General features: G+C 39.3%; 1 protein-coding gene across 1 annotated transcript in view; it reads right to left on the bottom strand.

Annotated features, from left to right (window-relative positions):
- Nucleotides 1-14,827, bottom strand: part of LOC131045321 (serine/threonine protein phosphatase 2A regulatory subunit B''beta) — a 90,535-nt gene that overhangs the window by 27,952 nt on the left and 47,756 nt on the right. Inside the window, exon 7 of the mRNA XM_057978897.2 lies at nucleotides 1,078-1,219. Coding sequence (XP_057834880.1) covers nucleotides 1,078-1,219 — 142 coding nt within the window. The remainder of the gene's footprint in view (nucleotides 1-1,077; nucleotides 1,220-14,827) is intronic.

Here is a 14,827-nt window from a genome sequence, read left to right as displayed (position 1 = left end):
GCGACGAGTCGACTCGCGAGGCGAGTCCTAGCAAGTCCATTTGAAAGACTCGCGAGTCTTTTGGACGGACTCGCGAGTCTTTCAGATGGACTCGTGCGACCCAGAAAAACCATCAGGCAAGCTTTAAAAAAGAGTTTTTTTTCGTTTTTTTTGCCTTCATTTGGCGTAACTCCCCCCTTTTTGACTTTTTTGGGGGTTAAGGGGTAACCCTAATTGGACGTGGGCCAATAGAAAAATAACACCCGACGCCTTTATAAAATAATAAAAGTATTTTTGGCCTCGCGGGGCGCTGCCCCTCGACCCCGCCCTATATCACGACAGGGAGCGTGCAAGGGGCGCTGCCCCCAAACCCCCATCAAAAAATATAGGGGGAAACTGCGCTGATGGAAGTAGGGAAAATTTAACCTCTGAGTCTGATTAGGCTCCATATAACAACATAATTAGCATTGAAGAAATCTTGGTATTATACATTTTAGAGTTGAAAGTTTGAAACTATGAGTATGAATGATGAAATTTCAAATATTGCACGTTTGTTGATCATATGACATGTGTAATGTTTCAATTATGGCTCTTATGTTCTCTAAATGCATTAATTTCTTTATGTTTTTTTGTAAAACTGCAGTTTTTTTTTTGCCGAGTCTTTCGTGAGTCTTTCACGAGTCCGAGTCCGAATCGAAATTTTTGGTTTGCCGAGTCCGTGGCGAGTCCGAGATTTTCAACTATGGCGAGTCCGTTATATTTGCTAGTGCAACATTAAAATTTCAGACACATGAATTGCAAATAGCCAGAGTTTGGGAGAATTCGCTTATCATGGCATAGTGGAAAAATGCATTCCAGAATTGTGAGTGATTTTGATACAGAGAAGAATGCTCAGAGAAATCTCATGCAAAGAAAATTTATGTGTTTTCTTCACCTCGCAAATTTCATATTAGTCTAAATGATCTAGAAGCTAAATGCCCCATGAATCCAACTTAAATTGCTCAGATGATTGTAATGAACTAAACAAAAGCAAACATTTTAATTTAGATATTTTCATTATAAGCCAACTCTAACACCTAACAAAGGAAAGGATCTTACTTCAACACTTTGTTAATATCCTCCTCCTCGTCTACATGGTGCATTGCAGGTATTAGATTTCCACGCTTCAGTTCCCTCAGTGTAATGTTGCCATTTCCAGACCTATTTATGTAGTAGAAAATCCTATAAATCACAGTTTCCGCTGATGGAACCCACATCAAAAAGGTGAAAGTTAGAAATCAGTAATTCCTAGCTAATCTTGAAATATATTCAAACTAACATTGATGTGTAGCATATATTATGTACTTTAAAGTGCAACTTTCAGTAAATCATGTCTTCTACATGTAAGATACTGGTTATACTTGCATATTTAGATTCATAAATATCTGCAAATACTTTAACATATTAAATTCATTTTAACATGTATCTACACGTTTAGATAGCTGACCACATGCAATACTCATTTTGGAAAGAAAATAATAATTTCCATATGATATTGCAGACAAATTGTCCATTACACTCAAAACATCAACATGTATCACTTGAAAGTTTAAACAGAATGCCAATTTCATTTGAAATATCCAAGTATAGGACATTGTCAGGGCCCAGTTCAACCCTGAGCATTGTTACCAGGCCAAAACCTGAAGCCAAACCAACTTAAAACAATATTCAAGTAAAATTTGAATGGTACCCTTTCCTCTGGCATTGAAAACACAATCAGCAGAACAAACAAGAAACAACTCTGCAGGGAGGATCTGCAAGATTTTACCAAATGAATCAAAATTTTAAAAGGAGGCCCACCAATCAATTACAGTGAAAGCATATTACCCAGTCAAGGGGAATTGCACCTTACAAGATAGTATTAAGTCAATCTTGACAAAAATAGATATCATAGCTATTGAGATGATAACAATATGCAGTTAAGTAATTAAAATATAGCTACTGAGTTCTAATGATCTTAACACAAAAGTTTGATTCGTTTGGCCACCTCTAGCCATAGCTTTTAAATGAAACAGCTTCCTCCCAAAATAGATGCTGCCTGCTATTTGTGAGTTTGTATAGAACCTTGAATTTGCAAGTAAAATAACTCCAATACAATTTTACAGCAAAGATTGTTTAGGAAGTCAATGTGATTCTTTATTTGGATCGGAATCGTGTTTACATAATTTTCAAGCTGATATTATTTTGCATATTTTGGGCATGTATTGAAATCTACAAGAGTACAAGTCAAAGAATATAAAGTTAGTATGCCGGCTGCCTATGCCCTGTTTCAAGCAGAGAAAATGTCAAGACTCCTGCCAAGCAGCAACTGTTAAAAATAGAACCAGAAAGCTACAAACTCAGATAACAGTAACTAAGAAAACTTAAAAGAACAAGATACACAACAATTTATCCTGGGAAAACCCTCCACCTGAGGGTGAAAAACCCAGCCACACCCAAAAAAAATAGATTTTATTGAATGCTCAAGATGAGTACAGAACTCTCACGCTGAGTAGACAATCATCTAACTATGATTGATAATGCTTAAAATAGAAGAAGACTATCAGAATACTGCTTACAAATAAAGTTGAAGAAGATGATAAGAGATCAAATCTTCATACACCGACGAACACAGCTGAACATAAATAATTATATCAGAAGATTGAAGATGATGCAAGATCACAGCAGTAAAGTCCTGAGCTTTTCACCAATAATCATCAAAAATCAGAATATCGATCACCTTCTTTACGTCCCTCGGCATATGTATAAATAGCACAAGACATGACCCAATATGGCTCACGAAGAAGAAGAGGGAAGGCCAAACACTAAAGAAGATGTCAGTTACACAACGAGCCAATGAACTTCAATGGAAGAAAAAGAAACACTGCCAGCCAGGATGAGGTCGGTGATGGTAGACAAGGTAACCAAAAAGATTCCAGCTTGGAAAGAACCCGCTGAATAAATATTGTCAAACAAATAAAAGGAGAGGCACAAAATCAACAAGACAAATACACATCCATCACAGGAAATAATGATGTCTCCTGCTGCTACAGTACATTAACAGCAATGCTATGGACAAACTTAAACCTTAAAAACCAAAACCTGTGGGCCAACATTCCCATCACATAACAGAGCCTTTGACATTTCCATAATGCCTCTTTCAAAAATACTTGGAACTCTGATTCTCCTCATGTATGCCATTCTTGACGGAAACAAAACAATCCCGGGACTGGTGATAGAAGAATGAGTCCCATCCCTATTAAAGTGTCTTAATCACATACCTTTCTATAATTCATCCTTGTGGATTTGTGATTAATTAAACTCTACTGTTCAATAAGAATACAGTAAGATAATTTGATTTGAAATTGAAATAATATGGGATCTATTTGAATTGAATGGAAGGATTTGAAAAATGGCAGAAGAAAGTCAAAAGAACAGTTTATAAGGCTAGAGGAAATTGAAATAATATGGGATCTATTTGAATTGAATGGAAGGATTTGAAAAATGGCAGAAGAAAGTCAAAAGAACGGTTTATAAGGCTAAAGGAACAGCGGAGAATGATTCACACTGATCACAAGTTAACCAACTTGATGCCAGAGTCTGGAAGGAGCACCCTGTGGATGATGACAAATTGCTTGAATGAGATACAGATCCCTTGTCTGATATGGGAAGTGAATACAACCTCAGTTCAGCCAAAGATGCTGCAAGAAGATAAAAAACTGCAACTGAGATTGATAGCCTCTCTTAAGAAGCCCTAGTGAGGCGCTTTGTCAGCATTTGGCCCTCTCCCTCTCTGAAATAAAGGATTGGGTTGTCAACTGTTGCAGTGGCTATGAATAGTTCAAAATTCAGGCATGTGAATTTCTCCTAATTGTGTGCAACAATAGGATTGATCGGCAGGTTAGAAAAGGTGGAATTTGAGGACTTCTCTGCAATGGAAGCTAACAGTCAATAGGTCCAGCAACTCTCTAGAAGAACATTCTCAATTTCCTTGGCTCTAAACTGATTTCCAGTATATATTGGAACTCTGTTACGCTTCACAATACATGCTCCTGCTTTCCTTCACTTTGAGAAATGTCTATGCCCCTAAATATCACTTTGATAAGTTGTTGTTGTTGTTGTTATGTCCTATAGAGAACCACAAGGAAGGAATATGGATGCAAATGGCACTATCATGAGCAAAGATGGGCATCAGAGGATGATGGTAAGGTGTCATAAGCTTTGGCAGCAGGAGATTGTCCAATGCAGGAAGGAGAGTGAACATAGACCACTCCAAAGGTGCCTACGAATGGTTTATTTGGCGATGTGGAAGGTTGTTTCTCTAGTTCTTTGGCAGAGCTTCTTAGAAGCCCCTGAATCACAAGATCAACACACAAAGGACCTTTTGCACAAGTGGTCAAAGGCAACAACAGCAACAGATAGGGTTTACATAGAATGCAAAAATGCCCCAAATCCCTTCCATTGCTGTAGCAAATTTGTAAACATTTGTGCAATCTCATTCCTTCACCCATTTTGGCTGAGTGCCAATAACTAAAACAACATTATACCATCCCACATCTGGTGTGTGATAGTTTAGGGGAAATGGTTGGTGAGGTTTCTGTTATCACTGTTTAAAAAATGGGTATTCTTTTCCCATATTTGGCTAAGTTTATGAAAATTTTGAGTCTGGTATGGCCTTGTTACTTCTAATTGCTTTGGGTCCAAATAAGGGTTTAGGGTTTAAGTCTTAAATCGCTCGTGTCTAAGAAAAACCCTTATAATTCTATTTCCGTGTTGCTTTATTCACTTAAAAGAGGGTCCGTTGGTCGTGAAAAGTGTCCCCCCCCCCCATCTTTACATTTTTTCCTAGGCGGGTTTATCAGCGCATTATCCTTCTATGTCTTTCCTCAAGTTTTAATTTCTTAATCGGGCTCCTAAAAGGTGAGCAGGTTCCTTTTGATCTAAAGGTGCGCGTGGTTTCGTTAAGCTAGGATGCCCATGAGTTACCGATCGCGAAGTAGCGAAAGGCATAGGCGGGCCAAACCAGATGGACTGACCGTCGGGTAAAAGAGTTGCATCTTGATTGTGATCCAACGGCTCGCGTTGATTCGCTAGCCCGAGATGCACCTGGTTTATGTTTTGCGAAGCAGCGAAAACACATGGCGGGTCCCAGAGACAAGCAGTCTTCCTTGGTTAAAGAGTGATCGGGTTGGAAAAAGATCAACAGCTCGCGTTGATTCGCGACCGGGAGATGCGCACGTTCTACCTTTCGCGAAGTAGCAAAAAGGTGGCGGGTCCCGCTAGAGGTGGCGGTAAAGGTGGTAGATCCAGCTGGCGATGACAGAGTAGTGACGGGGCGCTCAGTTGGCGGTCCGCAGTGGGCCCAGGCAAGGTTGTCATATAAAGAGTAAACAACGAGCAAGTTCCTGAGATCTGACGGCTCGCGTGGATTCGCGAAGGTAAGATGCTAGTAAGTTAATCATTGCGAAGTGGCGAAAAGGCCGGTGGGCCCAAGGGACAAGCAGGGCACGAAGTTAAAAGCCGATCAGATCTGTTTTGATCCAACAATCCTCGTGGTTTCGTGGCCGCAAGCCAAACGAAGATTAATGTTCGCGAAATGGTGAAAGACAGGTGGAAATCACACGAAGGCATGACGTGGCATGACAGCTACTGTATTTCGTAGAACTTGATAGTGATGTGTCGAATGCCACGTGGCTCTGACGGGTAGTTGAGGGCCCGCCTAGGTGTAACCGGCAATTATGTGGGAATAGTAAAGAGAACACGTGGCGGATTCAGGGTGGAACCCAGAGGAGTTTCTAGAGCTAATGGTCGACTGCCATGTGGCATTTGTTAACCGGCGAATAAATAGAGTAAGTGATTTCCGAATAAAGGGCCCACCTAAAAGGTTTGAAGCTTGTTAAAAAGTATTCATCTCGTGGTCGATCCAACGGTTCTCGTTGTTTCGTGGCCCGAAGATATGCCTGCGGCTTAACCTCTGCGAAATGGCGAAAACCATTAGCCGTCAAGATGAGGCGCGATTAGTTAGTGAGGTTGACAGTCCTGGTTAGAGTTAAAAGCCGGGTGATTAGAGCTTGATCTAACGGCTAGCGTGGCTTCGCGAAGGAAAAGTACACAAGTGTTAAAGCCCGCGAAGTCACGAAAAGGAGGTGGGGCCCGACATTAACAAAGAGAGATCAGACGGAGGTAAAGGCAGTGTAAGTTCTTGTGATCCAACGGCCAGCGTTGTTTCGCGAAAGAAAGCTGCAAAGGTTTTATGTACTGCGAAATAGCGAAAGACTGAAACAGAGGAAAGATTATGAGGAGTTATGACCCGTTGGAGCCAATTTTGAATTCGATTTGGTGAATTCAATTCTAAAAAGAAAGCCGAAGCATGCGGAGTTAATTTCTAAAAAATTCAATGCCAGCTTGTCCTTTTGAGTCCGCATCAACTTGATTGTTAGTATTGTTTCATCGAAGTTTGTTGCAGAGCAAATTGGTGCGGAGCGATTCTCTTCAGGCGAATAATCAGGTTTTTTGTACTTTTCTTGATAATTCTGGTCTATTTCCAAATATTGTTGTGTGAATTATTTCATTAGAGGTCCGTGCTAGTTTCTAGTGGTATAGTTGCTTGTTCAGAATGGCACCAAGAAGAGAGTTGACAGGAAAAGTCAATTATCAAGACAGGAACATCTGTGATGATTTTTTAGAGCAATTAACCATGTCTACCAATGTCAAGGCTAAGGCCAAAGAGCTAGTACCAAAGAACCCTCGTCTGAAAATTGGGGATGGCCTATATGATAAAGGCAATTGGTTAAGGGACCCTGAAATAGGAATATCAGGTTTAGGATTGTTCAAAGTCGGTTTTGGGCAGAGACATTCCCCAGCTCCTTTGAATAGCATATGGGAATTGGATGTAGGAAAGCTTGTGGTCCCAGGTGTTTTCATGGACGTAGATCTGTTGACCATAATTGCACAGAATTATGGCCCTGTGGCAAGATGCATTAGGAATATAAAGGGATCAGTATTGATTGAAATAAATGAAGATGAATTCAAGGTGGTGTTTAAACTCAGTGAGGCCTCCAATTTGTTAGAGCCTATTGACTTTGAGTCATTAGCCCAGGTTTACAATGCACAGAGGGATCATCTTAGGAGTGGCCCATTGAAAGAATTCTTTGTTAAGATAGGGGGGTTAACAGTTGTAGGCCCCAGCACAATGGAACCATTCTCCCTCAATTTATTCACTCTGAGAGCTAAGGGTATGTATTGGGCATTATGTCAGATCTTTGGAGAGGATGTTGAAAAGAATATGCCAACCCATTACACGGTAATGATTGCACAAATTCTAAACCCCTCCCTAGCAATAACATTTGACTATGCCTCATACCTTGCTGATGCAATTCATAAAGGGCTAGTAGGGATCAAAAATGGTAAGGTGGATAGGCTGTTTGGATGGTACTCCATGTTAATACACATGTTCTTGTTCAAAGGTGTTGATTACTTTGCAAAGGAAATGGACTTGATCAAGGTAAAGGATAAGGAAGAGATGCCTGTTCAGCTTTGAAGCACTCTTTTATCCTGGGATAGAGAAGATGCCAGTTTTCTGAAATTTGATAGATGCTTTGCATCTAAGATTAGAATCCTTTTATGCGGAGAAAACCCTAGAATTCCTAAGTCTCTTTTGGAATTCCTCAGACCTAAGGAGTTTGCAGAGGATATTAAGATTGTTCACAATTGGGGAGACATGTATTTGTACCCTGTTTCTACTGTTTTCAGAGTGTATGGTTTTAGAGGTACCCCTTATTTACTGCCCTATCAGGTCCCATTAAAGATAGGGATTGCAGAAGTACTGAGACAAATTGGAGGAGTGCAAGAGGCAGAGCTAACCAATAGGGGTAAAGGGACCATTTTCCCAACTATTACCATGGCCCACCATTTTGTAATCACTAAGGGTGGATGGAAATATTTTGAAGAATTCTTTAAGCCATATAGGCTGTCAACTGCAGTTTCAAGATGTGCAGACCCTGAGGACTTCTTCAATGGCATGTTCAGAAAGAGAGCAGTGTAGAGGTAGGCCTCACCAATTTCAGTTCCCTGAAGATTTAATCAAAAATGAATTCAGCTTAGATGAGCAGGAACTAAGGAAGGAGAAGTGGGTTGCATACAAGAAGGCACTTGATTTTATCCATCAATTTGACAGTAGCTATGATCCTCTTTCTAGCTTCAACCCTTTTGAGGAGAAAATCCAATTCTTGATTCTCTATTTTGAAGACCTCATGCAGACCTTAAAAGAAAAAAGGGAGGCCATAATGCAAAATGATCCTGATAAGTTGGTCTTGGCTAAGCCTGCCTTTGCTAAGGCTATCCCACCTGGTGACTATGTCAAAGTACACTGTGATGATGCCAGTGACAGGTGAGCCTTCCACTTCAAAAGGGAAAAGGAAAATTGAAGATGTCATTGACATTCAGGATTCCCCTAAAAGGCAAAGAGTGGGAAAGGAAGTTGAAACTAATGAACCTCAATATTCTCCATCTCAGTCCCCTATCCACATTGGAGATGAGCAAGCGGTGGTTGAACAATTATTATAGTTAGGGAGTCTCGGTGAGATTGCTTATACCTATGAAGAGACCAAAGAGGGAATGCCTGAAGACCCACCTAGTGCTGAAATGAATTTGACTGAAGGTGAGCTAAAAGGCCAAGAATTGGACCTTACTGTTAAACAAGCCAGTGAAGAATTCTTGGCTGACAGTAACTTTGTCACAACAGGAGCTTTCATGCAATTTGTATGGAAGCAAAACATGGAGAAATTCAAGGTTAGATGTGAACAAAGGAGGAGTGAACAGCCTCTCAGAGATACAACTCAGGTGGAGGAAGAGATAAAGCAAAAAATGATGGAAGAATTTAAAACTATCACCCCTGAGAAAGGAAGAGAAATGGTAGCAAAGGCTGGTGTGTTAATTCTCCCTGAATGGGATATAGCTGATGCTCTAGTGCTTGATGTAGTAAAGAAACAAAGCCTATGGAAGGAGTGACATTCAGCAAGGATAATGCTGCTATTGTCATGTGGTCATTAAAGAAGGATGAGAACAAAAGGAGGAAAAATGTACCAGATTCTAGCCTCTTAGAAGGCATGATTGTTAAGAGAGTCCAAGATACAGGGGTAGTGGAAGCTGCAAGCACAGTTTTGGAAACTGCAAAGTTCAATGTGGTAGTAGAAGAGAGAGAGGCACAAGAAAGAGCTAATCTCCAATTGAAGTTGGAGACTATCTTAAAGGCCTACAATGAGGCTAAAGAAGTCAGTTGACAGGTCAGCACCATCCAGGTGAATCTTCTACACTCATGATAGCCTCCTCTCCAGCAAGACCCCCTCCTACTAGTCCCATTGTAGAATACCCCCCTTCTCCTATGCCTTCTGGTTCCCAATCACCTGAAAGTGTCCAACATGACTTGGAAAGGTTGAAACAGGCTGAAGCCTTGTTTGCAAACAAATATGAAGAGAAGGTGAAAGCCACAATCTTGAAGTTTGTTGACTCAGTCAAGGCCCCCATTGTATACATAAATATGAAAAGGATTCTGGATGTTATGATCAAATTCAGAGAAGATGAGGCCACTTTGGAACCAATCCTTAATAAGTGGATGCCCAGAGGTAAGGAATTGGAGCTCATGTGCTCATCGCATCCAGAAGCAGAGGAGAATGACACTCTAAGGTCTACCAGTGAGTTTATAAAAGAGATGAATATTCTCTCAGAGGAAAGGGCAAGTGTGAAAAGAAAAGCCCAGCTTTATAGAAAAGAATATTCGGATCATAAATTTGAATTGTTTCCAGGAGGTTTTATTGGTCCAATTCAGTTGAAAGAAGAGAAGACCTGGTTGAAAGAGGTGGACCACAATTTGTCCCTAAGGATAAATCAAATTATCAAAACTGATGACACCTCCCTATTTGTCCAAACAATTGAAGAAATTGAAAAGGTGAAATCTCATTACGGTTTCATAGAAACAGAAATTGGACATTTAAGGGTCACTTGGAAAAGGCTAGAAGACATGAAGCAGAAGGTTGTTAGTTTTGCTTGGCCAAGTGATGATGTTTTTCAGGAATGGAAGGACAATTATGTGGGACAAAAAGAAGATGCTCCGAAGCAGTTAGAAGAGGTTGCGACGGAACAAAAGGCGCAAGAAGCTGTAGATGTTGAAAAGAACATGTAACCGTTTCTTGGAGAGTAATTCGGTTTGTAACAAACTTTCTCAAAAGGGTCCAAAGCTTGTATGCATCCATGCTTTTATAAATGGATACCAGGACAATGAAAAAAGGGATCACAAGAATTTGTAAAGAAACTCTGCAGAAATTTATCTGCGTTTTTTCTGAGTGTTTCACAGAAAATTATCTCAAGTTTGGTTAGATTTTCCAGATTGAATATAAATATACAGACCATTAACTTTGAGCCTATAATTTGTGTTGTCTTCTGGTATGCTTTCGAATATTTTACTAGTTTCATTTGGGTAACTTAGGGTTATTTCAATTGAACAGGGATTGTAATGCAATCTTTATAGATATGTTTCTTAGCTTTCTTCTTCAGGAGGGGAATTAAATACGCGAGAAATATCTTTATCAGTAGGTTATTTGTTGGGAACTTTGAATTTGATGAACACTGTTTAGTATAACATGGGAGGATTCTCATATATGTCAGGCATGTGTGGAGTTGATAAAAGCCAAAGTGATTGAGATGCATGGATATGTTTCATTCTGGAGTTCTTGTTTAAAATAGATGACTTTGTAGCCCGGATAAGGCATTGGTATCTGTTAATGTTTTCTTTTCTAAATCTCTTGAGGATCAACACTGAAAATGAGCCTAAGTTTTACTATATTTTTTCAGTTTCTTGTTTAAGGCGATAGGATCCACTGGTTTTTGGACAATGGTTACTGTGGGTTTTGTTTAAAAGTGTGAAAGTATTCACATAAGGTATACCCGCCTGAACTTTGGATAAGTTCGAAGTGTAGAAGGTTATTAAAACCTTGTCATATGTTGCTCTAAGGTTCTTGTTCCTTGATTTCTCCATTTACATACAGAATTATTCTTTCTCATCATAGGGGATAAGAAGGGGATCAGAATTTGAGAACAACAGTTTCAACAAACCTTGGTTCTTCAAATCAACAATCCGGATTGTATCTACTAAGAGTGACAGCTCGTGGAGATCCAATCTCTATTTCTTTGGGGGATGTTCAGATTAGGATGATTAATGAAATGCTTGACCTTTTCTTTTCAGACATATGTTTAAAATCAATTGGAGGGGATATTGGTATAAGACCTTTGGTATGTCACTGTGTAGGAAGAAACTTTCTTGCGAGGAAATAATGATTTGGATGCATTTTGATTAGAACAAAATTGCAGACTTCTCCCTGTCTTTGTTGGAAAGAGGATTTTCCTTCGTTCATTCCAGAAGTCAAGGATCATGACTATGTGTGGAACAATGGCCCCTAGTTTTTTCAAAAGTTGGTGGATTTTTTCACTCCTTGCCAACCTTTCTTTGATCCTATAGCCAATACTATAACACAGGTTCCAACATGGATTAAATTGTACAACTTTCAACGCAAATTCATGCAGGTTTATGAATTGGTAGAATTATCCAACCCTTTCATTCATTTGGATTTTGTCCCCTCAGGATACTTGCACTCAATTTGTTAATTTTGAGCAAATGCCTTTCAGGTGTTTTAATTGTAATCTTTTGGGGCATAAGTTGGCAGAAAGCACCTCAAAGACTTTTTCAGGTTCTTTCTCTGTGTTTTGCAAGAACAGATCCCAAAATCTAGTAGCCCAGATGAAGATTTCATATGGAGAAATCATGAGTTGTTCTTTGAGAAGTAGTTTTCTTACCAAGCATGCACTAGAGTGAACACTTTAATAAGAGTCCTTCCAAACTTGAGGATATGGCCAAGTTAAAGGAGTCGAGCCCTCCAACTACTAACTGCAATTTTTCATGAGGCGGCCATCAGGCAAGAGTTGCAAGATGGAAGGGTTTTGACAAAAGTGGTGGAAGTAGAAAATAATTTGTCTTCTACTAACATTCCTACTATCTCTCAAATGGAATGTAGGAAGACCAAACCTAATTGTGGAAATTTCTTACAAACAAAGGCGGAGGAAATTGAAAGGAAAAAAGCTACATTTAGAAGCTTAGGACACAATTAATGAGGGTTCTAAATGAATTATGGAGGCGTTGCTTTCTTGTAGTAGGAAGCTGATCTCTACACATGCATAATCATTGTCCCTACCTAATGGTTGTGCAGATTTCCTTTTCAGGGATAGTATTTGTACCGTCCTTAGTTTTGGTATTTGTGGTTTTGGGTGTCCTCTCAATTTCCAATTTTGGTTGGTCTCTTTAGGTTCTTTTGGTAGGCTGAGTTCTTTAATTTTTCTTTATGTATTCCAATATTTTCATGGGAAAGAGCTCCAATAGATTCCCTCACTTACAAACCAAAATTGACTAATTATACTAATTATGGCTTCTTATATATTGATTGCATCACTATCCCCAATTAGAGTCCATTGTCCCCTTATTCCACAAGTTCACCAATCATAGATTCAAACCATTGATGCAGCACAAGGGTTTTGACTATGGAGGATATAACTTGAACAGAAAACTCCAAAGTATCTGTCGATACCTCTAAGATGCAGACACCAGCTCAAGTACCTCAGGTGAATAGATTACAAACAGTCAAAAGCATGCAGGTCAGTTCCGCAAACAGAGATCAAATACACAAGCATGGAATTAAACCAAAGCAAAGAATGGATCATTCAGTAGTCTGTTAAAGCACCAGCCCTAAATCAGCAAAGCACTCTATTGCCACTTAGAGGCTAAGTCCTTGATCCCACCTTTGTCATTTCTAAATGCATGTTTAGTGTTGTTACTGACTCAGCTACTTATCTAGGGTATTTACTAGTTACTGCCTATTTGCATTTATTCACCCTATACTATTTGAAAGGTTGTGTTTTTATTTTCTTTCATTTTGGTGAACCCATCCAATCTTACACCCCTTGGGTCCTGACCTTTAGGGATATATTCTTATTTTATGTACAAATTTGAGCATTTTCTGATTTTCTGAGCTTTTATTGAATCCCACCTTTATTTCAATCCTTTTAGGGTTTGTGTGTAAAAGTTCAAAATTCAAAGGAATACATCCATTGTATTGAGATTCTTGTGTGGAACGAATTTGTGGACAGAAACCATGCTTGATTGTGTTGTGTGTTTGAGGCCAATCTTGTGTGTTGTGTTTGTGTTTCATAGCCATGGCATTTGTCTCTTAGTCTAGTGGGGTGTGCCTCAAGGTGCCACAATAGTTACATGGTAGATAAATTCACCTCCATTATCTCATGCATGTGGAACCTATAAGTGCATAAAATTGCACTGCCAACATGAGAATTTGATGATGATCTGGTTATTTGGCACATGACCCATGTGGCATGAAGTACACTTCCTCTCAACATTCTTCTGACTTGATGACAATTCCTTCATTCTTTTTAGCCCCTTGTCCATCTTGTTCAGTCATCAAATTGGGTTCCAAGTACTTGCACACCTCCAAAGATCTTTTGTCAACCTTAAACTAAAGTGTTGCTCAAAAGACCATAGGGTCACTCTAGCTCATGACCCACATGGCATGAAGTATACTTCCTCTCAACTTTCTTCTGACTTGATGAAAATTCCCCCATTCTTTTTCAGCCCCTTGTCCATCTTGTTCAGCCCTTGAACTGGGTTCCAAGTACTTGCACACCTCCAAAGACCTTTTGTCAACCTTTGACTGAAGGGTTCCTCAAGAGACTATAGGGTCACTTGAGCAACCTAACATAAGTTGTAGAGTCATCTAGATGACCTAACTTAAGTTGTAGGGTCCCCTAGGCAACAAGCCTTGACAAAAGGGGTGAACCAAAGCCCCAAAACATACAATACTGTCAGTTTTTGGAAATGCGTAATTGATTTGGTTCTGACTATTTCTCCATTTTTTGTTTGTGATAAAGAGTTCTTTCCAATCCTAACTAATCCTCTACTCCTGTTGATTGATTCTCCTCTCCTCTAAATTCTCAATTAGCTGTTCAATAATATATCCATCAGCTCTCCAATCTCATTCATTTTAATTTTGAAGCTTTTTGCCTATTTATATTCCCTTGCCTTTAGCAACAAAAGTTGATCATTCATTGTAATTTTGCCAAATTTTTGCCAGGAGTTCTCTTTCTATTTTCCCTTGAGCCCAACACAAGGATAGTAGATCTCTAGCACAAGGCTAGTGGATCACTTCTAGAGAAGCAAACCATCTTTGCATTACAGCCTTCACCCACCACATTATGACGCTCTTACAAGACTACTTGTGCATTTTCCCTTTTTTCATAGAAGATTCAAAGCTTCCTATTCTTTCCAAGTAATCTCCAATTCCCCAGATTTGGTGCTTCCCTATGCAAACTATCATCAAAGAGGAGGTCCCAATCGTTGTATAGTGGAGGATACAAAAAGTTGGATCCCTAAGGACACAAGCCCCCACCGATAGCACTAAAAAGGTTTTGTGAAGATTCTTTATCTTACAGGTTCCTATTTCCAAAAGTTTAGTTTAAATTAGAGATTAGAAAATTCAAATTTTCTTGAGAACATTAGCTTTGTGTTGCCATTTCTTGGTTAGAGTAGGATTCTTAGTTTATTTCTTAAGATAGAAACAAATTAAAGTAGTTGAGCTTTGTTTGCTTTCCTTTATAAAAACACTCAATCCCAACATCAAGTATTCTAGAAATTCACAAACATTCAAATCCAAAACTTGAAATCAAGAGGCTCCAACATTATATCAAAAACTCTTTGCATCTAGAGCATTTAGTTTCC

This window comes from Cryptomeria japonica, chromosome 8 (genome assembly GCF_030272615.1).
Source record: "Cryptomeria japonica chromosome 8, Sugi_1.0, whole genome shotgun sequence".
Taxonomy (NCBI): Eukaryota; Viridiplantae; Streptophyta; class Pinopsida; order Cupressales; family Cupressaceae; genus Cryptomeria; species Cryptomeria japonica.
The sequence above is the reverse complement of the archived record's forward strand: the minus strand, read 5'-3'. Positions and strand labels throughout refer to the sequence as shown.